Source organism: Mus pahari, chromosome 6 (genome assembly GCF_900095145.1).
Source record: "Mus pahari chromosome 6, PAHARI_EIJ_v1.1, whole genome shotgun sequence".
Lineage (NCBI taxonomy): Eukaryota > Metazoa > Chordata > Mammalia > Rodentia > Muridae > Mus > Mus pahari.
In genome coordinates this window covers 12,270,502-12,296,902 of record NC_034595.1, presented here as the reverse complement: position 1 = coordinate 12,296,902, position 26,401 = coordinate 12,270,502, and the positions used below count along the sequence as shown (strand labels likewise).

At 40.9% G+C, this 26,401-nt stretch overlaps 1 protein-coding gene across 7 annotated transcripts in view; it reads right to left on the bottom strand.

Annotated features, from left to right (window-relative positions):
• Musk (muscle associated receptor tyrosine kinase) overlaps positions 1-26,401 on the bottom strand; it is an 87,566-nt gene that overhangs the window by 22,114 nt on the left and 39,051 nt on the right. For 3 of the 7 annotated variants that reach the window (XM_021199825.1, XM_021199826.1, XM_021199830.2), the window contains exons 6-9: positions 25,611-25,640; positions 19,487-19,611; positions 9,441-9,600; positions 4,688-4,694 (exon numbers count right to left, since the gene is read on the bottom strand). In XM_021199825.1, the coding sequence (XP_021055484.1) occupies positions 4,688-4,694; positions 9,441-9,600; positions 19,487-19,611; positions 25,611-25,640 (322 nt within the window). Of the gene's footprint in view, positions 1-4,687; positions 4,746-9,440; positions 9,601-19,486; positions 19,612-25,610; positions 25,641-26,401 lie in introns of all 7 variants that reach the window. The other 4 variants (XM_021199828.2, XM_021199829.1, XM_021199831.2 and 1 more) reach the window with 2 other exon arrangements.

Here is a 26,401-nt window from a genome sequence, read left to right as displayed (position 1 = left end):
TGGCTCAGTGGGTAAGAGCACCCTACTGCTCTTCCGAAGGTCCGGAGTTCAAATCCCAGCAACCACATGGTGGCTCATAACCATCCGTAATGAGATCTGACTCCCTCTTCTGGAGTGTACTTACATATAATAAATAAATAAATCTTTAAAAAAAAAAAAAAGAAATGAATCCCCACTCACTTTTTTAAAAATATTAGCCAAATAACCCCAAAGGAAGAATAAAAGAACAAAAGAGGGGAGTCAAATGTTTTGAATAAAAACTTTAAATAGCACACATGCTTTGATTAGCTCCACAGTCCAAGCATATGCATGGAATATATATATATATATATGTATATATATATATATATATATATATATACATATATATATATTATTATTAATGTTTATAGAGATACATCATATATCTAGAAATCACCACTCCATCTACCTACTTGTGAACTGCCTAGTCAAGTTTTGACTTTTTAACTTATTTTTCTTTATTTTTGAAGATATTTATAAAACTCAAAATTTCCACAGCTATCAAAATTTAGATACCAGACACAGAAGCAATTTGAATCATTTAGTCCACAGACTTCCTAAATCTATCAGTAATAATAAAATAAGAACAACAATAATAATAGTAAACCCTGACTATCGCTCCTAGCAAGAACTGGTTTTTGAACAGAAAGTCTCCAACACTGCCCCCCCCCCCACCGCCCCAGTGTTCTGTGGGCTTTTGCACTGGCCACCTGAGTCTGTGCACCTCTTTAGCTCCTGGACTGCTAATAGAGCCATCTTACATGCATCTGCCTCTGTTGCTCTTTGAACACTGGGGCAGAGGTCACAGAGGTCCCTTTATAGAATGCTGATTATTCTGGAATGTTCTGGTAGACCATCTCTTAAAAATCAGAGTTAATGTTGCCCATGGCACCTGTTCCTATATGACCTCCTGGCAAAGGTCCTTCAGTAATGGTTAGAAGGAGTGTTTGACCTCCCGCACCTTCTTTTGTGAAGGCTAGCTGTGCAGTCGATGGGACATTCGTGTGACACTTCCCCTTCTCTCTCCACTAACTCATGTCTGAATCCCATTTTCAAATATTTCCTTCCGGTTTCTATGAAGGAGGCACCATCTATTCCCTTTGAACTTTGTCCAGAGGCATGTCCAGTGAACCAGCTATGTCCTGTTTGGTTTCTGACCCCCTCTCCACCCCCCCACCCCCCCACCCCCGCTGAGTGGAGGTACACTTGATCGCTCTCTGTCTCCTTGGATCTTCCCTTACATGGCCACTGTTGCATTTCCCCTGCAGAGGTAAAGGCGGAGGTGCCCAGCCAGTGCTGGTGCTCAGCTTCAAAGCAGCTGGCAGGGTTTCATTCTTTCCTGTTGGCTGTACATGTTTCGCTTGTTAAGGCAGAGGCCAGCAAGTGCAACTCAAGATGTTAATTTAGACTCAGTTCTTAAAGAAATACGTAGACTCAAAAAAGGACGAAATGAGTTTTGATAATACCTTGGAATGTGGTCAATATGGCTACTCATGTACTTAAGTACTACATGTACTTAAATCTAAGTTAAATGTTCACATATGTGTACCATGATGGGCACTCTTTTTTCAAAGTAGCATATACATGACATTTCTTCAGTCTTCAAGCAAAATTTTTGTCTTTTTAAATAACATTTAATTGACAGAAGTTTTGTACGGCGTGTATGGCACGAAACTTTGAATTGAACTAATTAACATATGTATTATTTCAGATGCATATTACAATTTGTAGTGAAAACAGTTAAAATCTACTTAGTGATTTTTTTAAAAAAAAGAATACTATACATATTGTTAACACTAGTCACCTTATCCTATGATAGTTCTCTTCAATCTGTTCCTGTCTGACTGAAACTTCATATCCTTCATATTTTAAAGTTTATGGTTTTATACAGATTCTTCCTTTTTCCTGAGAGCTAAAAATATTTACATTTTAGGTGGTTGTAGAAACTTAAAAAGAGAATATCTAGTGACATGTGAAGTTTTATTTAAAAAGGAAGCAAGTGTGCCTGTTTATACACTTTTCATGGCAGGGTTTCTGCTAATCTAACAAAGAAGTTTTAATAAAGTCTGTATGGCTCACAGAGTGAATATATTAATATCTGACCCTTTATAGAAAATGTCTGCCAACCTCCGCTGTTGCATTCTGATCAAATGTCACTTTGCTGAACTGCCAAGCTCGGTGTCCTCAGCGAGGAGATCATGACCTTCCTGAAAAACCTCCTGTGCTTCCTGCGAGTGCAGTTAAGAGCCATTTACTATACCAAATGCGCTACAGTATACGGAAACAATGTTTATTATTATTATTAAAAACTAATATCCAGTGAAAATTGATTTTTATCTCTCCCAGAAGCTAAGAGAAAGAATATAAGATTGGCTAGGTAAGGGGCGGGGAGATGAGCTAAGAGGGGCTGGAGGACAGGGTAAGAATATGATAATAATACACTATATGAAATTCTCAGAGAACAAATAAAATTAAATTAATATATTACTAAACTAAAAAAAATTATGTCTTCTAGACAGATGTTTTATATATTACATACTTGTGTATACTAGATTATATTGTTCATACACAGAAATATCATAGTTGAACTGTATATACATTTTTGTATCCTGTATTTTTGCCTCATAGCTATTGTCAACATTTGCTTGTGCCTTTTAAAAACAAAGATACTACTCAATTTTCTTCATCAGTAGATAGGTATGTTGTTTATACGCTATATCCATGAGTGTAAGCAGTTGTGAATGTATCCATGATTCTTAATTTCCTCTGAATAGATTTCTAAATGTGGATGTTTTTTGTCTATAGATACAACCATTTTAAGACTAATAATAAAAATCTCTAAGTTGGAAGTTATAAAACAGCCATTTTCCTCACTATTAGTAGAGTTTGAGAGTGTTTACATTATTACAAGAGGAAAGTGACTGGGACGGGCGGCTTTTTTCTTTCTTGAGCCATGGTCTCACTGTTGCCAATGCTGGCCTGAAAACTTCCCGACCTTCTGCTCCAGCTGCCGGGTGCTGGGGTGACCTGCACAGCCCACAACCAGTTAGGATCTGTTCTTTGACTGCATTTATTAACTTCCAGCACGTTTAAACGGAATCATCTGACTTTACTTCCATGCAGATTACTTGTCTACTCTTTTAGCCCTGGATTTTTATTTTACTTTATTTTATTTATGATTCCAGTATTACACTGTCTTACAATTAATCTTCATGTGCAATAAAATAAAATAAAATAAAGCCTCCGGAGACTTGGAAGTATATAAACTGGTTTTGTGTCTCCATTTCTAATATTTTTATAATACTTGGATTTTTTTTTTTAAGCTGGGAATTGTGTTAACAGGCTGCTGGTGTGCCTTCATTGTCAAATGGCCCGACCCTAACCTGCCTGTACCATATGGCCCATCAGTAGACGCTGGGTTTCACTGTAAAGTTCTTGAAAGTGGGTGCCCTGCCTCTGAGAGCTGGAGAGCCCCCTTAAAAGCTAACAACTGATCTCCAAACAGAATATCACAGCTATGTACCCAGAGACGCCACTCGGAAGGAACCACATTTTACATGTATTGAGTTATTTTCTCCATGGAATTGCAATCACTGTCTGGAGTTTTATATTATTCTCAGTTTCTGTGCAGTGGCTATGAATATGAATTCTGGAGTTTGTCTGTCCAAACTTTGATGGAGGCCTAGCGCTTTGTGACTTGTATGGTCTGGAAACTCTTGTCACCTTGGATCCTTGTACAAAAAGGTATAAAGAATAATATTTCTCCCTAAAGTCCCTGTAATGTCAAAATGAGAACAGGTATTATGATAGTAACTGCTGTGGTCATTACTGCTATTGTGGATTAATCGTCTGTACTTGGGACACTACATGGGATTTTTAAAGCTTTTTCTGTTTTGTTTATTCACCTGTTTGTTTTGTTTTGTTGTTGGTGGTGGTGGCGGTGTTGTTGTTGTTGGTGGTGGTGGTTTCCTGAGACAGTTTCAGGTATCCAAGGTTGCTTTTGAACTCCTTATCTTTCTTCTTTTGCCTTTTATGTCTGACAGCTAAACACCACTAAACATAACTAATTGTTCCATTGTTATTTCTTTCATTCATTTGTTTGTTTGGAGACAAGGTGACATGTAGGACAGACTGGCCTTAAACTCATCTAGGCTACCCTCAAACACCGTAGCCCACTCCAGTCTTAAACTTCTGAGCCTCTTCACTCAGTGTTGAGCTTCTGTGTCGGATTACCACACAGAGTTTTTATGAAAGTCAATTTTAGCAATTCTGCACCTAAAAAAAAAAACCACTGTAAATAAAAACTTCTATAATCTTTAATCTTTTGGAAAAACATATATAAAGGAGTTTTGGAGTCAGCCTTGAGTAGTATATTGAAATGCCTCATTTCTGCTGAGTGAGTCTCCAGGGCAGCTTCTCAGTTCCTTTCCTGAAAATGGGGAGAGCCATAGTCTGTTTGCCAGGATCTCCTGAACAGCATCCAACACATGGGAAATAGTCAGTTGACATTAATTACCTTTATATTCATTTTATCATCTAATAAAAATAAATGACTTTGGACATTAGAAATGCCTAAAAAATTTATAGTGCTTAGCAGGCAAACCATTGACATGTTGAATTAAAACCACAAAGGATATGAAACATTGGAATAGTAATGGATGCTTACCTCCACTCTGTCCCTAGGAAAGAAGTGTCCATAGGAAGCCACAGTGGGGGAGGAGGAAGAAAGAAAGAAAAGAAAGTCAGCACACGCTCATCTTAACCACTATAAGATTCTATGAGGTTCTCTGCCTTTACGAGGAGGCTGGAAGCTAAATTAACAGATAGAGTTGGGGAAGAGTAAGACAGTACTGTCCCAGGGAGCTGTAATCTTTTCAGACAGTAGCAGCCATGGGCACCACTGGCTACACATGAAAGAAAATACCCATTTTACCAAATTTTGCAGTTAATAGATAAAGTAGACAGACAGGAAAATAGAAGAACAAGACGATAGATAGATAGATAGATAGATAGATAGATAGATAGATAGATAGATAGATGATAGATAGAAAGAAAGACAGACAGACAGATAGATTGACAAATGGTAGGTAGATAGATTGACAAACGGTGGGTAGATAACAGAGATAGATGTAGATGTATGTGAATAGATATATGATAGATATTAATATGTATTACTGGCCCTGAGAATATGGTTTCTAATTGCTAGCTGTATTATGATTAGTCATCAGAGAGAAGGCTGAGTGTCTATTCAGGAAATCCATTTGCTCTTTTCCCTATAAATCCTCTTCTCCTTTGATATAAAGGAGCGAGAAGAGAGGGAGCCAGCTGTACAACAGCAGCAGGCCACATTTCATTGGTTCCCCCAGGTTCCTATCGGTGGGCAGAAGGAAGAAGAGAATTTATAAGGGAATAACAAGACTGGAGGTTTAAACTAATTAAGTTGCTGTAATTAATCCTTAAACATCACTCAAGTTGTGGAATTTGCTTAAAAGCTGTAATGAATTTGATTCCCTAAGGGAAAGAAGATTCTAAAATGCATAATTCCTCAGCACTCCGTGCCTGGAGAAGACTAACAGTTTTCTCTGTGTGCATGTCAAGTTGAGATTTCAATATACTGGTGGCACATGTCATCTTGAAACTTGCCACCTCTCTGTTTCTTATTGAATTTTTCATATTTTGAAATTTAACATATATATTAAATTAAAATGGAGTAATAAATAAATTAAATGAAGTGACCATGGGGGAAATGTCAAGAACTGTGTAAGGTCTGTAAGACCTTTCATTCCACCAGGGAAGCCACTGGAAATCACCAAGAAATGCCTCAGGCTTAATTTTCATTATGAAAAATAAAATCTAGTATGTCTTCTGTTGAGTGACACAGGTTAGGCTGAAAGACTTCCATTTGCATTCGGAAGATTCTACTGGGGCTGAGGAGATGACCCAGCAGTTAAAACACCTGCTGAGTAAGGGTGGAGTGAGTTTGGGTCCCTAGAAACCCACAAGAAATGCCCAGTGGGTATGACGGTCACCTTCAATCCCAACCTCAGAAGGCAGAGACAGGGGATCCTCAGAACAAGCTGGCTAGCACGACTAGCCAAATCTGTGTGTTCTGGGTTTAATTGAGAGACCCTGCTTCAATGTCTAGTACGGAGGTGTGATGGAGGATAGACCCTAACAACTACTTCTAGCCACCAATTGTGCATCCACAGTCACACGATCCATCCACACACATGCAGGGAAAAACACATAACATTGGAAAAAATAACAAAAATGAGAGAGAGAGAGAGAGAGAGAGAGAGAGAGAGAGAGATGTTAATAACCCTTCCCACAAATTTTGACCTAAAAATTAGGGTTTAGATTTTATTGAATTGTAGAGGAGCCGGCAGAGAGTCCTTAATGAATGAAAATCACCAAAGGGCCTGATGTAGGGAGACACTGGACCATGAGGGAGCTGAGGTCATGTATATAAAGATGTTCTTATTCTAAATTTCTATAATGGACTTAACAATATTAACTAATGCCAAAGAGGACCCAGACACAGCAGAGGACAGAAGCCACTAAGGTACAGCTCCAGGTTAAGGACAAGAAAGTAAAGAGAAGCAACCCCAACTCAAGGGTGGATATAAGAAAATTGTGGTACTCTCATCATTGAGTGACCATTTGTTTCCGAAATAAAGGTACAGACATGCCTCTTCACATCCTCCCTCCCTGGTCTTCCTTTCTCTTCTCCCCTTCCTCCTTCTCCTCCTCTCTCCCTTTCAACACTGAATGGTTAAGGAATCAGGGACAGAGTCCATGAAAATTATACTTTAAAATAAATTATTTTATTTCTCAAACTAGATGTCTTTTCAATTTCTGATTTTTTTCAACATGTTTGCGGTATCTTTGAAATTATCTGGAAAAGTCAGTAAAGTATCATTGGTCCTCTTCTGACACACATCATTTGTAATGGCAGAAAGCTTCCTGGCTGTGCCTTGTGCACCATCACTGTGAAATATCTGGTAGCAGTTGAGTGTAACTACTGACTGATGCCCACTCATTCTTTCCCCTGTTGCTAAGAACAAACCCAAAGCACTTTTAGTGGCTTTAGAATCCAGATAACATTACAATGAAATACCAGAGCCCTTTGTAGAGATGTGTGCATCTGCATTCAGCTCTCTGGCTATAGCAGTTAGAAAACCCTTCTTTGCTGCTGCTTGCCAAGCCAGGCATTGCTTCTGCTAGTCCAGCCCCTGTGTCACCATGCTTTTCTATGGGCTTTCACTGTTGGTTATCCCTAACCCATTGCCTTCCACACGGACTGTCTTGTACCATTAAAAGATTCCACTGGGAAGGCCATTGTTAATGGAATTGGATCTGGTTATCACTGGTTGGGACAGGGATGAAGATGCTGCCGCTCAGGAAAACATATGCCAGTTATGCTCAATGGCTTTTATAGTTTCTGAAAGACCATGAATATCCTATTTTTGTGGGACCAGATCATCATCAGCCAGATGATGATCTGCTAAGAGCCATGATTCTCTAGAAGGTGCCCAAAGGCAGCAAGTCATCCAGGGAAGCTTTTTGGCTTCTAACCCAGCTAAAGGATGAAATCCCAAGCTCTCCAGTTTCAGACTTTTCCAGAACCAAGAGATTTGAGGACACCATTGAAGTATCAATCACTTTCTTCCTTGCCATCTAGCTAAGAGATGAAGAAGGAAGGAACAGGAACTCTAGCCAAGGATTATCACTAAAAAACCAGGAACTTGTACACATGGGACCCTCTGAAGACTGACAATATTAATATTTATCTTCCATCTAGGGGAGGAACAAGCCAAGTTAAATACCATCCATAAATATGCCTGAAATATCCCTGTATAAATGTGCGCATCCTTTCCTTATAACATGTTGCAATCGCTAGCATATACTAACTGGTTCTACTCCAGCGCCACACTAGGACGCTTGCAGACCTCAGTTTCCCCCTGGCAGGCTGACCTCTTCTCTCAGCACCTGCCATTGCCACTGTGTTCTGGATGTCATGTCTTTTCTAGGCTCCTGGGCCACATTCAGCACATTTAACAGTTGCATACAAAGTCCTTTATACAAAGCAAAGTATGGTGCAAATGGTAATCATTTTTTTAAAAAATTATCTTTAGTATGTTGAATCTCTTCATGGCTCATCATTGCCTGAAGAAGTGGTATACTTTAACTTGTATAATGACCAAAGACCCTATAGAAGGACACATCCTACAAGGAGGTAGTAGAGGGAGCCTATTTTTCACCTTTGTGGGCATGCTCCTGAGGTCTAGCCTTATCTACTGTTACTTATATACTCTGTAGTCTCTATTTCAGATTAAAAATCATAAGCACTATTAGAAAGTTCCCCACTGGGAAAGATCAAAGAAATAAGCTGTAATAAGAAACAGCAGGCTCCAGGAGCTGGCCCTGAGTCTGCCCAGTGCTAGCTTTACATGTCCGGCCAAACACCTCTCGACTGATCCTTGAACAGTAGGCCTGCTATGAGTCTAACATGCCTGGCATTTCCTGATACACGGATTATTTCCACCTCTAGGAATTCCACAAATGTGCCCAGAAGCCTTTTGGATATTTAACTTTTAAAAATAACCCTTCACAACACAATGCAGGTAGCCTAGAAACACATGTGCCAGCTGTTTCCCATGAAAATACCTGCAAACCCTGTTGTCACTTGGGTAACACAGGAAGTAAAATACAAGCAAAGCAAAGCAAAGCAAAGCAAAGCAAAGCAAAGCAAAGCAAAGCAAAGCAAAATGAAAAAACATGGTAAAAAATGCCCTTAAGAAACAGCTGTGTGGAAACTGGTTCAGCCATGTTAAATATCTACCAACTTTCTGAGAGCCTTGGGAAGCTTGCTTAACCCAGAGAGGGGACAGGAGAGGTTCTAAAAGAAAGAGTAGAGGAAAGAAGGAAGGAAGGGTGAAACGATAGAAGGAAGGAATCAAGAACCAAGAAGGGAGAAGGGAGCAAGAAAGGGAGGGGGAGGGAAGGAAGGGAGGCAGAGGCAGAAGGGGGGAGGGAGAGATGGAAGAAGGGAGAGAGAGGGAGGAAAGACTTATGAGTAGAGATAGGGAGGGGAGGGGAGAGAGAAAGAAAAGAAATTAAAAGGGAGAGAAAGAGAAACGTAAGGTTCTGTAAATTGGTATCCATCACTTGAACAAGAATGTTAAAATTTTGTTTTAATACACCAAAGTCAAAATCTATGTCTCAATCACCCGTGTGTCACCCGTGTGTGTCACCCGTGTGTGTCACCCGTGTGTGTCACCCGTGTGTGTCAAAGTGAACAAGGGAATAGCTTCAAGGGGATTGGGGTGGTAAGGGGCTCTTACCTCTGCCTCTCTTCCAGATGCTATGGAGTGCCAGCTGCCCCCTCTTCTGGAGAACTGTAAACACACAGCACCTACCTGCTATACTGACAGTGGCTGCAGCCTTTGCGGTGCTGAACTTCTCTCCATGCTTATTGGTAGCTATGCATGTGTAGAGTCCTGGCTTTGTGATAAAGAGCTGGAGTCTTGAGTCAATCACTCGGTCTTTCACACTCTCTTGGATGGAACCTGAAGAAACCTGGGTGGGTGTGGGCAAAATAAAAGGTAGAACTAGATTACCCTCTCCTAAGACACCACATCGGTTGCCTGGAAGGGTAGAGCATTTCAGTTATGATCAACGGGCATGGGGAGAACTGCAAATACAGAAACAAGCTCCCCAGTCCTTCTCTCATTCTCCACCCTTTGGTCTAGAATAGCCAGTGATGTGTTCTGAGATTACTCACAAAACTCTGGCACATTGTGGCGTGCTTTCTTTTTGATTTTGGATGCTGGGTCCCTCTGTGAAAAATCTAAAGAGAACTTGGTGGATATGGTAGTTTGAATGAAAACAGCCCTCATAGGCTCATAAGGAGTGCCTCTGTTAGGAGGTGTGGCCTTGTTGGAGGAAATGTGTCACTGGGGGTGGGCTCTGAGGTTTCAGATGCTCAAGCCAGGACCGGTGTCTCTCTTCCTGCTGCCCATGGATCCAGATGTAGACCTCTTGGCTCTTTCTCCAGCACTGTGTCTGCCTCCATGCCTCCCATGATGATAATGGACTTAACCTCTGAACCAGTAAGCCAATTAAATGTTGTCCCTTATAAGCATTGCCATGGCCACAGCGTCTTTGCACAGCAATAAAGACCCTAACTAAGACACCAAGGGATGAAGTAAACATGCCCCATCTATCCCCTGGAAAAGGCACCAAACCACCAAACATGCGAAGAAAGATATTCTGGACTAGCCAAGACCCACCCAAACTGACAGGGATGAAAGCAAGACTAGCCCAGTGTTTGCCAATCCTGGCTCAAATCAGCAAAACCCTGAGTTGACCACTAACTTGTGACCACTAACAGTTATTATTTCACGTCACTCCGCTTTAGCTGGTTGGTGAGATGATGATGGGTAACTGATGGCATTCTTCCTGGATACTCTACAATTTATCCTGATCTGCAGACAAGAGTGAGAAGTTTTAGATTCTATAGCATCTGACCATTTCTCTATAAAAGGGCATCAGATTGATAGATGTGTAGTAAGAAGAGTTGTTTATAAGGCCAAGGCACAGCATACAAATTATTCTGGGCCCTCAAACCAGAAGTCAAACGTTCTTAAAGACCCAGAATATCAATATATTAACATGGATTTGACAGATTAACTATATAAATGCCTTTTCATTAGTCATCAATTTAACTTTAGTAAACAGTGCCTACAATTTTTAAATTGTTGAAATTATATTTTTTGTTTCTTTTCGTAAGTTCGCGGACATGCCCATGTCATGGCATAGGTGGCAGGGTGTGAGTTGGTTCTCTCCTTCCATGGCGTAGCTTTTGAACTCACGTCATCAGGCTTGGTGGCAGGCACCTTTACCACTGGCCCAAGACTATCAACATTTTCTATTCAGTTTTGAGTTAGAAACTGCACCCTGTTGGTCTAACACCAAAGTCAATGGCTTTTAACCATTATATTCCCCAGTCCTTCGAAAGAAGGCAAATGAATTGTTAGTAAGCAAGCCCAGTCGCTTGGACCACACAGATTTTCAAAGCCTTATGTGTAAAAGGATTGTTTGGCAGTCATGGTTGTCGGGGTTTGGTCTGGAGCTGCTATGCATTCAAATACTGGCCCCTAAGAGCTAGTTGCCCTTCGATGCGCAGATATTCACATATACCAAGTGATGCTATATAATCTTGCTCCCTAATTTAAAGCTATTGGTTAAATAAAAGTGGCTACAGCCAGTTACTGGGATGAATAGAGGTAGGCAGGTTTCAGCTATCAGGCTTCAGTTCTCAGGTAGGGAACAAGTGGAGAGGAGAGGAGGAAGCAGACTGCTATGAGGCCAGATGGATCATTAGCATGTGGCAGGAAAATGAACAGGTTGTTGGGATGGAAACAGACTGGGCAAGAAAACAGCACAATACTTGGGGATCTCAGCTGGGGAATTAACAGTCTAGCATATAGCAAATTAGATAAGGGGTAATTTATCCAGCCATTGTGCTAGAGCTGATTTTAAAAATCCATTGAACTCTGCCTTGATTATCAGGGGGCTGGCAGGGTCATATTAAGAACTAGTAGAGTTTAGTACAATCCATTTACACTTGGTAATATCGGGAACTGCTGAAGCATTAAGAAATGGTAGAACCAAGAGAAAGTTATGTCATCGAGCATGTGGTTTAGAAGGGGATGTCAGACCTCTAGCCCCTGTTTCCTCTCTGCTTCACAGCTGTCCTGAGGAGAGCACCCTCATCCACGCACGCCCACAGCAATAGAGGTATTGTGTGGAATCACATCCAAGAGCGGAAGCCACGTGACTGTAGTCTCAGGCTTCTGAAGCCATGAGCCAGAATGAGTCTGTCTTCCATGCTGATGTTGTTTTTCTCAGATATTTGGTCAGGGCAACAGAAAGTGAATGTCAAAACCTCAACAAATCAACAAATGTCATTGCTAAGACGACAGCTTATTTTGAAACGGCAAGTCTTTCTTCTGTATTCTTAAGCACCATGGCACATTTTCAATAACTATTCATTAATCACCACTACTTAGGTGAAGGGGAAATGATACCAGTGTGAAGGAATTTCAAGTGACTGAGAAAAATTAAAGAATTAGCCGATGATGTTTTGGAAGAGTAGATGACGGCACCACGGTGAGTTCAGTTTGGCTTCCCTGGAATAAATTCCTCAGTGTGAATATGGCTAAGAATGGGGAATTTGAAGAAAGTTATCTTACTATTTTGTTGCATGTTTTCTCAGACTAGCAAGGGGGAAGCTTTGAGATGTGATAATTTTTCTTTATTTTTTAAATATGTGTGTGTGTATGTGTGTGTGTATGCATGTGATGCACATGTATACATGCACATGCATGTGTGTACATAGACTAGGGTGGGGTGCCACAGTGCATCAGAGGACAGCTTTGGATGGCCAGCCTTGTTTTCTGCATTGTTTGAGACAGGCTCTCTGGCCTACTGTATCTATCAGCTTCTAGAGGCTGTCTGTCCCTGCCTCCCACGTCTCTGTAGAGGCTCTGGGATTACAGATGTGAACTTTTACTTCCAGCTTTTATGTGGGCTCGGGGCATTCAAGCTCACATGCTCATGCTTGTGGGCCTTTTCAGATACACCCAGTTTATGGCCAGCATTCTTCCTAATGTCTAATGGCTTCTGGTCCCCAGCACTAGACATTTTCTGTAACAACTAGTTAGTGAAATTTTCTTCAATCATCTTCTTTGTCTTGCCATCCTCTATCCTCATTGCCAATCTCTATCACTGGGAAAACTTCCCAGGTCAGATCAAGTGTTAGGGCACTTCCCCCACATAAGTAATCTCTATAGGCTCTATGGGAAACTGACAAAGCATAGAGAAATATCTTTAAGAGGTATGCATCCAGGTTAAGCATGACAGCCCCAAAATCAAAGGGCTTGGCTTACTAGCAAGAGAACATAAGTCTCTGAGTTTGATCTCCAGAATTCACACACACACACACACACACACACACACACACACACACACACAAAAGTATTGAGCTTAATGAAATGAGCTTGTAATTCCACAGCTGGAGAACGCCTAGGCAAGCAACACTTTGGGTCTCACTTCCCTGCACCCCCCCACGTCTACATTCATGAATTTCTGTTGAATTCTTTGTTATCACATTTCTCAGAAACCCAACACCTTATAGACCCAGGTTTTTGTGGTAGGCCTAAGCAGCTAGACATCTTTAACTGAAAACTCTCTCCGATTTTGCTACAGAACAGCAATGAGACAGCCTGCGCGATCTGAATGTGGGCTGTCTGTGTGCTTGGTGGTTTTGCCTTTTATATCTTGTTTGTGAGGATCATCTCTTTCCAGTTTATAGGAGCAAAACCATGTGCTTTCTTTGTTTGCCAAGTTGGTTCCTTCCTCAGAGAAGAAGAGCTATGCAGTGCTGTGAACAACTCAGAAACAAACAAGGCCCTAGCGCTGCCTGTTAAGGTTTTGTCTTTTGCTGTTATTGTACAGCTAAGTGCTGGTGCCCAAGACCTGGAGGCTACATGTAGTTTCTAGGAACCTGCCCCCAGCTAATTCTGATTGGTAAATAAAAATGCCAGCAGGTAATAGCTGGGTAGAAGAGACACGGGTGGGGTTTTGGTTTCCCAGGATTGGAATCACGAGGAGGGAGGAGAAGAAGTAGCCGCTATGCCTTAGGAGAGTGTGCAAGAGAGCAGCCATGGAAGAAAAAGAACTTGCAGGAGGGAGAATCAGAGCCACCATTGTAAAAGGGCCGAGAGAATGTGGTCCAGAGGGCTGCTCAATTGGGTCAAGAGCAGCCAAGACAGAATATAGAAATTAGTAAGTAATGATGGGGTTATAGATAGAAAGTAGATTCTAACAACATAGAGGTTAGGCAGTTGCCCAGCTATTATACTGCTTAAGCTATATTAAAATATAAAGGCTGTGTGTATCTTTCATCTAAGAACACAAATGGTATAAGGAGGGAAGGAACCCTGTGTCGGGATTTAATAAAATACTTTAACTACAGCTGCCCACTGTTTCCTGTTCACACCTAAGCACGTCATTCCTAAACATCCCTGATTCCACCCAAGGTCACAAGGTCACTGGAAACAAGCCTCACAGAAAGAAGAATTCTTTAAACCTCTTGGGCTCTCTAGGGAACTCCATCCAAGTGCTGAAATAGTTCAGAGGAGAGCCCAGGGTATTCTGAAGCTCTCTGGTCAAGGATAATGTGGTTCCTAAATGCTTTTCCTCTTGCATCAAGAGACCTCTCATGATTCTCTATGTGACTCATACACAGCAGGCCTTGTTGGTCACAGTTTGAATTTGTTTTTCTTTCTTCATAGCTTGTTAGGCCCAACAGTTTAGTATTTTTGATGATCTACACATAAAAGCACCCTCTGCCTTCTAATTGGATCATTTCCCTTGCTCTCTGGGCTTTAAAATTTTAAAAGGATAACTTCAGATTCTTGTTGTGACCTTTTACCAAGGTATGTTTACTGTCTATAGGTACAGTGACCCTGCACGTCTGCCTGTGGACTGCATGGATTTGACTAATTTTGTATTGAAAATATTATTAATGTCTATATTGAACAGGCATGAGATTTTTTTTTTAACATGTCATTATCCCCTAAATAAAATAGTGTCACAGCTATTTCCACAGCATTTGTACTAAGAGATGATTTAAAGTACAGAGAAGGATATATACTGGTTATGTGCAAAGATGACAAGATTGGACATGTGGGCTTGAGCATCCTAGGAATTGTTATCCACAGAGAGTCCTGGAACCCAGACCCCACAGTGACCAAGGTATGGCAGGACTTAACCCAGGTCATTATGTCTGACATTAAGACGCATCTGACAGTAAGGACGTTTTTGCCAAATCACTCTGGTCCACTTAACTAAAGAAGCCAGAATAAATTATCTCTGGATAGAGCAGTGGTTATCAACCTGTGGGTCACACATTAGATCTGCAGCATATCAAATATTTACATTATGGTGCGTAACTACCAAAATTACATCTGTGAAGTAGCAACAAAATTGCTTTATGGTTGGGAGTAACCACAACATGAGGAACTGTATTAAAGAGTCGCAGCATTAGGAAAGTTGAGAACCACTAAGCTGAAACAGTCTGTCGTTCTGATAGTGATGACTGTTGTAAGGGCGTAAATTCATCTGCTGATTTTCTTAACTGTAGTAATTATTTCACTGAGTAAATGTATACAAAGTATCATTCTTATGCCTTAAACATATTACAGAAAAATATAATAATGGAATTTTGGGAGACTATAGAGATGGCTCAGTGGTTAAGAACATATACTTCTCTTGCAGAGAATCCTAGTTTGGGTCTCAGCACCCACATAATAATGGGTACCATACAGTTGCCTGTAACTCTAGCCCCAGGCAATCTGATAGACTTTTCTGAATTCCTTGGGCTCTTGCACTCATATGTACAGAAACCCACAAGCTTGTGCATCACACACACACACACACACACACACACACACACACACACACACACACAAAGTAAAACTTAAATAAAGCTTTTAAAAAGAAATGTCTTTAGAGTAAGTAAAATATAGTCAGATAAGCACCCTAACTCCCATCTTACATCATATAAACCTGTACAGCATTTGTGTGCATCATTGATCCATTGACAGTACTAGTAACAGCATGACTTCACCTGAACCCAGAAATGACTTGTAAAGTATCCAGTCTTCATTGGCCCTACATTACAAATAACTCCAGCTAGCTGGGAATACCTCATGTAACAGGTATGACCAAAAGTTTTTGTATATTTATATTACATATTTATATATTTATTATATTTTTCTGTAATGTGTTTAAGGCACAAGAATGATATTTTGCATGCATGTACTCAGTGAAATAATTGCTGCACTCAAGCAAATCAGCCGCAATCTACCTCCTTACAAAAGGTTCATACTCCTGTAGATATACTAAATATTGTTTATCTCTGTATCATAGAAAAAATACTGGGATAAAACACATTTACATATTGTTTTGTATTTCCATAACTATAAATATTGTCTTCTTTCAAGCTGCCTACTGAATCATCCCACATAAGACTTGTTATATGTTATTATTTTCTTTTACCAGTTAACTATATAAAATAACTCCAAAGTTTACTGACCACACACACACACACACACACACACACACACAATTTATTTTATAAAACTCTCTTTAAAAAACTATTTCAACTTTTACACATTTTTAGGAATCATGTGAATTGGACAAAGAATGAGAGATATGTATTTTTTTCTAAATTTTTAGCTAAATGTCTATATAACAGTCGTTATCAGAATAACTTAATAAATCTGGTTCTATAACATGCAGAGACTTTCTTTTTAAAAATAGTAAGCTCTCTTTTTATTTCCATCAAATTACTATATCCACTATTGTAAAAGAAAATAAAAGCTACCTGTCACTTTCAAATTCATTTTACTAAAAATTTTCATGAAAAAAAAAAAAAAAAAAAAAGAAGTGAACATTGACGAGGGCAGAAAGGAAACATCTTCATCGAGTTGGGACACACTGTTGGATTTTCTCCTGCTCTTTGTCTCTGACCATTCAGTGTTTTAGTTCGCATGGGAGATGGGAAATGATCTCATCTTTTATAGCGTTATAGGCTTATTACCATGTTCCGAGGTTAGTTTTAGTTTGGTTCTAGTTGGTGACTAGCCAGCATACATCATGTGAATATTCTTTAACAGCCATAGTTCATGCTCTGGTGCTTTCTAAATCTCCAGGGTGACTCTCAATCCAGTCAAGTTGATTGTAAATAATATCAATCACAGAGAGGGGTCTCCTGTCTAGGAGCCTGAGGAGAGAGAATGTAGAGGAGAGAGAAGCTATCCTCAGACGTATATGCCTCAGAGTTTCAGAGACTTGCATCTTAGCCTCTTCGCTTCAGGCTCTGCACCAAAGAAAAAGATCCAAGCTTGCTAGGCAATTCCATGAAGCTGGCCTAACGCTGTCTGTCCCTGGAACATGATCTTGATAGCTCACTGAAAGAACAGGCTGCTCCCAGTTTAGAAAATAGACACAATAATCCAGAACAGAAAATGGAGCAAGATGAAACAGCCTAGTGAAACAAACATACAAAAAGTAGTGGTGCTTTCGGAGTGAAGAGGCAGGCGCTTCAACAGGAGGGAGACTCCCATTTACTGTGAAAACTGCCATGCTTGCCAACAGTTGATACAACTGGTGACAAGGAATTACATTGATTCAAATTGTATCTAGACTAAAACAATGAAAATATGTTTGTTTACCTCCTGAACACAATCTTAAAACTATGATAGGTTAGTCTTTTGTTTTACTTTGTCTGGTCAAACTGGTCATCTTAAAAGAGTAACCTCAAATGGGGAATGGCTTCTACCAGACAGTCCTGTAGGCAAGTTGGTGGGAAATTTTCTTGAAGGATGATTGGTTTGGGAGAGACGAACCCACTGTGGGCAGGTGGCCCAGGGGTGTATAGGAAGGCAGACTGAGCAAGCCATGGAGAGCAAGCCAATGAGCAGCACCCCTCCATGGCCTCAGCTTCAGTTACTGTCTCCAGGTTCCCGCCCTGACTTTCTTTCAGGATGGACTATAAGCTATTATCTTAAAACCTTTCATCCTCAAGTTGATTTTGGTTACAGATCATAAAAAAAAAATATATTCTCACCAAACACAAATAAACACACACACACACACACACACAAAACAAATGAAAACAAAACAAAAAACCCAAACAAAACAAAACAAAAAACAACAAAACAAAACAAACAAAAAACCCTAGCTGTTACAGATGAGCCTTCATAATGAATAAAACCTCCAGAAAAATTCACATACAAAAAATGTAGAGTATTACTCTTCCCCTGAAAGACTTCCCAACCTTGAAAGTTTTAAATTTTCTTTTTGTTGTCTTTAATGAGTGAGAAGAGAAAAATAAAATGTAGCAATGGTAAAGCATAGAGAATAATTAGATAATAAGAAAGAGAGATCCCAAAGCACTAGGAGTCAGGATAATCTCAATGTGATCTGTAAGTGAAATAGTCCACCTGAAGTATTACGCCTGTGCTATAATCACTAGGCATATACCAGGAGCTTCATACCTTAAGTGGCCCAAGATTAGAGGTAACCCTTAGATTCTGACAGATGAAGCAAAGATCATTTCCAGAAGAAAGTACCAACCTCCAGCCCTCAAATTAGACATCTTCATTCCAGTACAATGAACAGTGGCCAGTGGAAGATAACCAGACATGAAGGAACAGGAAACAATGGGGAAGAGTCATGGGACCATAGACAATGGAAACAGACTTGCAGTTGAGTCCCCTGTCAGGCGAAGGACAGCTGAAGCTGCTTCCCAGCCCCTGCAGGAATTTCTGATCCCCAGTGGCCACGTGCACCCCTCATCTCGGCACTCTTCACTCACTGGTCTCTAACCACACAAACCTTCCTGCTGCTCCTCCAACAAATCACGTCTACACCCTTATCTCCTAGACTTTGTCTGGTAGTTTTCCAGCAACTATACACACAGCGTCCCCTTTCGTCATATCCAGACCTCCTCCCAGATGCCTTTGACTCAAGTAGACTCAACTACTCTCCTGAAACTGGAATCTGTCTCCTAAAGTCCAGCTCTCTAACCCATTTCTAGATTTATGGGTTTTCATTGTTGTTGTTTGCTTGGTTGTTTGTTTTGTTTTGTTGTAGATAACATAATTCACACACATTGTCTTTGACTTTATTCTCTATCCTTGCCCACCAGAATGGAAGCCGTTTGACATCAGGGAAGGTCTCTCATTTTTCTTGCTCTTGTTGCTACAGAGCCTACAATATTACTGATTGCTCAGATGCTCCATACTTGTTTATAAAGTGAATGTGTGAATGCTTGTATATAAAGTACTTGGAAGAGGACCTGGCTCAAATAACCATGTGATCACATTAGCTACTAGTAGCACTATTAAAAATGAAATATTGAGTGGATTATAATTCTGGATTATTTTCCATTAAAGTAGCTTCCACCAGGGAACTGGTCTTTTACTGGTACATTTTATGAAAATCACATTGCTATGATAAAATACTATGATCATGGTGATGTATAAATGATAACATTTCATTTGAGGCTTATGGTTTCAGAGGATTGGAGTCCATGATGGTGGAGCAAAGGTATGGCAGCAGGAACAGTTCAGAGCCTACATCTTGATCAGCAGATTGAAGGCAGAGAGAGTGGCAGAGTGAATAGCTCTTTAAAACCTCAAAAGTGTCCAGTGACACACCTCCTAATCCTTCCCAAAGAGTTCTACCAACTAGGGACCACATACTCAAACATATGAGGCACCAGGGGCTGTTCTTATTCAAACCACCACACGACTACAGGTACATGCTGTGTGCAGGAAGTCCCCACCAGCAGGTCTTCCCCAAGTCACCCCGATCACAAGGCACTCACAGCATTTCCGTTTTCAATCCAGCTGATGGTGGGGACAGGGATGCCTATTGCTGTGCAGCGTAGGGTTACAAAGGAACCAAAGGTGACATTGTGGGACTCAGGAGCACGCAGGATTCTTGCAAAAACTGTTAGGAAAACAAAGGGCATGAGTGATTGGCTAAGCAAGGCAGGACTTTAAAACTCCAGTCACACTGTGTGCCCTGAATATGCTCACTCCTTCAGTATTGCTATGCTTGCCCTCTATGCTCCCTGTGCTATGATCCTGCATTTGTCACCACCCCAGGACACACTTAGCTTAGTTCCAGCATAGAAGTTTACCTTTGCTGATGTCCAGTCTAGAACATTTATGCTCATATCTAAATGTGATGGGTTCCTTATGTGTATAACTCCTGTCTCACTTCAAGAGACATTTTCTTAGAACCATACTCATCCACCACACAGTACAACTCCCAATCACCTTTGCCCTTCTATCTTATGATCTTTATACACTTACTGCTATCTGATTTTCTGTCAGTTCCTACTTATGTGTTCTTCAGCCGCCCCACTAGAATGTCTTGGTCTATTTTGTTTCCTGCTGGATTAAGTGCCCAGAAGAATTCATGATGAAAATAAACACAAGACACTATTTTAGCAAACTAAAGAAATAATTAATGGTTTATATCCTCAACTCTATCTTTAGTATTGAGAACACATTCAAATATATCACACATTTCAAAGAATGAGATGATGGGGTGGGGGAAGGAATCTTTAAGATAAATGTGAGGAGGAGTATGGGACTTCTGCATTTCTTATGGTTATACATCTTCCCCAATTAAAAAAAATCAATCTGCAGGCTTAGCAGTTCTATCCTGAATTAAAAAGAGAGGGGTAGAAACTCAGAATGAATTGGAGAATGCAGTTCAGAAGATGAGCTACACTTTCTGTCCTTCTTTTCTGATGTGGAAACCGGCTCCTCATTAATTCTATTTACTTTCCCAGAGTAACAGCAATGATGGTAATGAGCCTGGTCTCATGCCTTCTGACGTTCAGTCCAACAGGCTTTTAGGCTATTATGAAATCTTTTTGTTTTCCCATTGTCAACATATTTTATGCTCTTTTCTGATGTTTTCTACGGCCTGAGACCAGCACATGACAGGAATTCTAAACCCTAATTGTCACAGCACTTTGACTTAGTTCTTCTAGTTCACTGAAATTCATGGAGTTCATGTGGACAAGGCAGAAGATTGACAAAACAGTCACAGTGAGGCTGGAGCTCCTTGGCAGTCCCTCTGACTTTTGACCTCTTTAGGAGGTCACATCACTCAGGGGTATAAAAATGTGCTGATCTCCCTTCACACCTGGATCTTTGGTTGGTGCAAAGTTGAATTAGCTTGACTTCCTATCTTTTGATTTTTGAGGACTCCAAGATGTGTTATTTATAACACCATTTGGGCTCACCCACTTTAAATATGTTAAGGTTGTACCCCAAAGTCAAGAGGAGAGAAAAGTAATAAAAATGTCATGTTAAATGACAACAGTGCTGAAAAAAATACTAAATATTTTTTAATATAGTGAATGTTTAACATGCAGTTGAATCTGTCTCTTAAAACTAAAATAGAGGGCTACAGGTATAGTTCACTGGTAGAGTGATTGCCTAAGTTATACAAAGTCCTGGGTTCAGTCCCCAGCACCACATAAACCACATGGAGTAGGACATGCCTGTAATCCTACCACTGAGGAAATAAAGGCAGGAAAATTGGAGTCCACGTGGTCATCTTCAGGTACATGGGAGTTTGAGGTCAACGTGAACAACATACCATGTAATGATATCTAAAAATTAACAGCAATAACCTGGCTTTAGAAGGTCCTGGTATCTAATTAAATACCCAACAAAAAAAATCAGAGTTCAGGAACACAAGAAGCAATATCTTGGAGACCATGTTTGTCAAACTCAGAATGCAGAAAAAAGAGGGAAGAAATCTGCTATAGTCTGAAAAAGATTTAAGGGCCATATCACCTAAGTTCTCACTTTGGATTCTTATTTCCCCCCACTGAATCCAAGCTCACAGGCTGTTCTCCTTTGACAGCCAAACCCAGGCTGACCGGCATCCTAGCAGGGGTCAGCCACACACTGTTCTTGTTTTCTGGTGATAGTAATGGAGACCTAGCCTATGGCACACATCTGGAACACATGGCTGGAATAGTGTGTGCAGGGGCTGGCACTGCAGGCTTGGTGTTGAGTCACTGTAATGGGAAGCACATGGGGCTCACAGCCTTTGAGCACTGAGAACAGTGCGGGCCTTGAAAGACTGGGAGTTGGATCATGTTGGTTTCAGTCTTGTTACAGCAGCGTTTGAAGGGCTTGACTGAGCCCCTGGACTTGAAACGAGGGCCTTTTGGATCAAAACTAGGACAATGAAAACAAACTGGAAAAATAGGAAATCTAGATTCTTTCTCCTGTTTTGATTTATAGAAGCAAATGTTTTAATTCGGGAACTTCAAATTCTTCTTGGAAATGTAGTAACTAGGGTGGGTTTATTGCGTTCTGATTTATATATAGCCTTTCTCTTTTCTTTTGACGGTGATTGCATTATATGGATTGCCACTTAGGTACATTGCGAAACCCTTGATGGTCTATATTGCACAACACAGCTAAGCATAAGTGAGATAGTGAATAAGTCAGCCAGCTGCTCTTGCTCATCATGATGCTGAACTTCATTGATTCCCTATCCTGCCTGATTCAGTGCTTTCTAGGGGCTCTGTTTGGGCACACATGATGGGTACTACTGGCCACACAGGTGTCTCCACGACTATAAAACTGCTAATAAATAGTTGTTCTCTCTAAAGTGGGCTTCATCATTAAGTGTAGTGTGCTAAGAGAAGAAAATGCCCAGAGATTACACTGAAGGCAGTCCATCCCACACTCTTGAGCTCCAAAAGACAAGAGTTGGCCTTTCCTTTGCAGTAGTGACAGGCATCTTCAAGCCTTCCTTTCACTTTTCTTCCTCCCAAAGGAGGTTCTAAGCATCATCCACACCTTTGGGTTCCTTTGCAATGTCTCGTTTCCATAGTGCTCTCCCTGCCCCTCACTCTGGTTATATTCACATAGGACTTAGCACCACTCAACAACTGTGGGTCCTTTATTTATTTGTATTGCATGTCCCTCTCCCTGGGATGCAAACATTATCAAGGCCTGGCTTGGCTTTGCTCATCGCTGCAAGCTGACCTATATATGTGGGTCTCTGTGTATCGATAGATGTACCCTGCCTGGTAGAGGGTAAGAAATCAGAAGTATTTGTCAAATGAATAAGTGGGAGAGCTAGTGGGTGACTTTTCTGGTGAGCTAAGGTAAAAGAAGTTATCTATAGTTTGTGTGGGTCAGTCCTGCTGGGCCACCATTCTCTTGCCTATCGTACCTCTATAAAGGGAAAAGCTTGAGATGCCGTTGAAAGTTTACCAAAAGGTTACCAGGTCAGGACCTCTCTACCCAGACATTAAGATGTTCCATGGGAAAGGCTGCAGAGGCAAGCATGACAAACACACGTTACGCTAGTCTCCTTGTTATCTAGATGGGAAGGCGTCCTTCTTCAATCCAGCTTTATCAGCAATAAGGCTCATGTGTGGCTCCCCATCTGTATTTGTTTCCAGTTCTAAACGTGAATGGTGAAGGTGGGCTGAGAGAAATTCCAAACACTGAACAACCATCCATAACAATCCCAGCAGCTGCAACCAAAAATAAAAGTCTGGCAAGCTTCATCCCCTGCAGGAATGACCTTGGATATAGTTCCATAGCAGATCCCATTGCTGCGGTGGGTAGCCACAGATGGAGAATGCCGTCTACGTCATCAGGGAGATGCTCAGTGATCGGGGGAGCTGGGCGAGATCTGTTTCCTAGCCAGTGAAACGTGCACCGAATGTCTTTGTTTTGTAATTCACTTTCATGTAAGAAAATATGTTTTGTTATATAAACAAGCAAACTGCTGAATAGGAGTTTGAAATTAGTGATTCGGGGAGATTTTATAACTATCCTGAGGTTACACTTCTCTTGCTATAGGTAATCTGATTTAACACGATCCAGTGTTCCCATGATTGGGTATGGTAGCACTCACCAGCACTATGAACAAAAGACGTGGCCAGTGCTGAACCTTAGGATTTTTCTTTTACAGAATCTATTCACATGTTTTGGATTTTATGTCCCTTGGGTAAACTTGCAGCCCTATTTGAAGGTCAGGAATCCTACATCAAAACAGTTTATAATAAACTCAGGCATACTCCTTCTATCCCCACCCTGAACACCTGCCGCATTCATTTTCCAAATTGCTTTCAGATTTATAACCAGTCTTACGGTTGCCATTTTAAAGGTCGAATGTGTTCAGGAGCTATGTCCATCATAATTGTTCTTGTAATATCATGGGAAATGCAGGGAGCAGGAGACCTGAGCCAACTCCTGAAATGGCAGGTCTCTAGTCTCTCTTCTTGTTAGAGGGCAGTCCAAGAGATTTCTCAGCCAGTTCTCTATTTCTGAATGGATATTTCAAAGGCACAGTGAGAGCTTAGCTATTTTACTTTCTCTTACTCTTTTCCTTCTATAGTATTTCCTACCTTCCATTGGAGAATTCTTTATAGAGGTTTCAAGGGATCAGTGACAGGCAACAATAAAGGGGAAAGGGAGATGGCTTAAGAAACCCAGGCTGCCAGGTGGAAGGCTTTTACTTGATTAGTGCTGTAAATAACCTGGTATCTAGAAAGAGGAAAAACATTTTAGATACAGGTTAGGCCTCTCCTATGGCTTACATCTAAAATGTCTTCCACATGCTCATATGCTTGGATACTTTGTCTGCAGCTGGTACTGCTGCTTTGGGAAGTCCGGGTTTCTTCTTTTTTTTGAAGATTTATTTATCATTTTAATTATGTGTACATTAATTGTGGGGGAGTATGCACATAGTGTGTGCACATGTAAGTGCAGGTGCCTGAGGAGTCCAGAGTAGGATGGCAGATCCCCCGGAGCTGGAGCTAAAGGCAGTTGAGCCTCCCAGGATGAATGATGAATCCTCTGTAAAAGCACTGATGTTCTTAACCACTGAGCCATTTCTCTGGCCCGGGTGATAAATTCTTTAGAACAAAAGGTTAGCTAGCAGAACTGGGCTGCTGGAGCAGACCTTGAGCACTGTATGTATTTCGTGGTCCTGGTCCAGGCTCCCTACTTCCTGATCCACTGTGATGCACAGGCCTGTCAATTTCCCAGTCTGACAATTTAGAAGCCCAAACTCTTTAAGAGTGCCAACATGACTCTCAACAGGTTCATAGATAGACTTCCGATCTTCAGATTTGGGATGACTGGTCAAGACTGAGCAAACATTCCAGAATCTGAAAAACTCTGGAACCTGAAGCACTCATGACCCCCAGGATTGTGAGTCTAAAGTACTTAGTCAATTTCACTTGTTTCTTAAAATGAGAAGGAGGCACTGTTTAAAACAATGGCAGCTTAAGACAGATAAGATGGCCTAGAACCGAACAGTGTGACCCAAGGACTTGTGGCTTTGGCCTCAGATCACCAAAGTTTGGTTGAGAACACGGGTCTTACTGGGAGAGAAGTTACTTTCGTTGATGGGAGGCTTGTCGTTCATGGGGGCTGTCCCAGACAAATATACATCTTCATGTTAATTAAAATAAAAATCACTTCATTTTTTACTGATTTAGAGCAAATGCATTAAACTCCTCATTGCACTGAAATGTTGGTAACCAAACATAAATTAGCCAAACATAATAAAAAATTTTTAATACGTCTCCAAAATCTTAATACCCCCTCCCAAATAACTATCTGTCCTGACCCGTGGGGGTTAGTTTTCTTGTCTGTTCTTTTTCTTTAATCTCATGCTGTGCTTCTAGAATTTGGAATATGTGATTCTAACCCTTCTCTGGATTCAATGTTCTCCTGAGAACTCTGATGGAGCCATAGCCTGCATCTACAGGAAAGCAGCCCCATGTTCAAGTTCTCTGTTTGATGCTGTGACTTCTTACTCCCATGGGCCACTTGCCATTTCTTGATAAACTAATAGGATGTAAGGTCAGGAAAATAAGCAACGGAAGTAAGTATACTGTGCATCTAAAAAGAAGCAGCAAGGCAGAGAGAAGGGGAAAATACCTTTAGTGTCCTGCTCGGGTTCTCTGTCTTCTGTTAATAGGAACAGGAGGAAACCGACAGGACATGGGCAACAAACAGAAACAAAACAATGCTTGGTGAGAAGGGGGGATCTTAGACTGCAGCACATCCATTGTGCATAAACCAATAAGAAACAAATGCCACGAAGGGAAAGTGCTGACCTTTCTTAGCAAGCAAATGATCCCATGGTACAAGATTCCAAATTACAACTTGTAGTCAGGCAGTATTATACAGAAAATAAACTACAGCATTCTCAAAGACGTAGCTCACTCATGCATTTTTGTTTTAATGTGGATAAGGACAATCCCCCCTTTCTTTCAAGGCAACAGAGTCCCTACTATTCCAGTGAATTCTGTTCCTCTGTTTGCTTGGCTTCTCATCTTACCAGGCCCTGCTGTGAAGTCAGTGCTGTGGACTGTGGGATCTCAGCTATCATTTCTATGGCAATAGACTCCTGTTGTGGTAAACAGGGGATTAGGGGGTTTCTGCAGAACCAGGGCCTACCACCAACAAAGATCTGGAGCTCTCATTTTTAACCCCCAGAGGCAGCTCAGAGGGTAGAGAAGAACAAAGCATTCTGGGAACAGAGTAGCCAAAGCTGCTCTGGGAGAAAAAATGAAAGAGAGAGAGGGGGGGGATTGAAGGAGGGAGGGAGCAAAGGAGTAGGAGAGAGAAAGAATGAAGGAAAGGAGGGAAGGAAGGAAAAGAGAAAGAAAGAAAGAAAGAAAGAAAGAAAGAAAGAAAGAAAGAAAGAAAGAAAGAAAGAAAGAAAG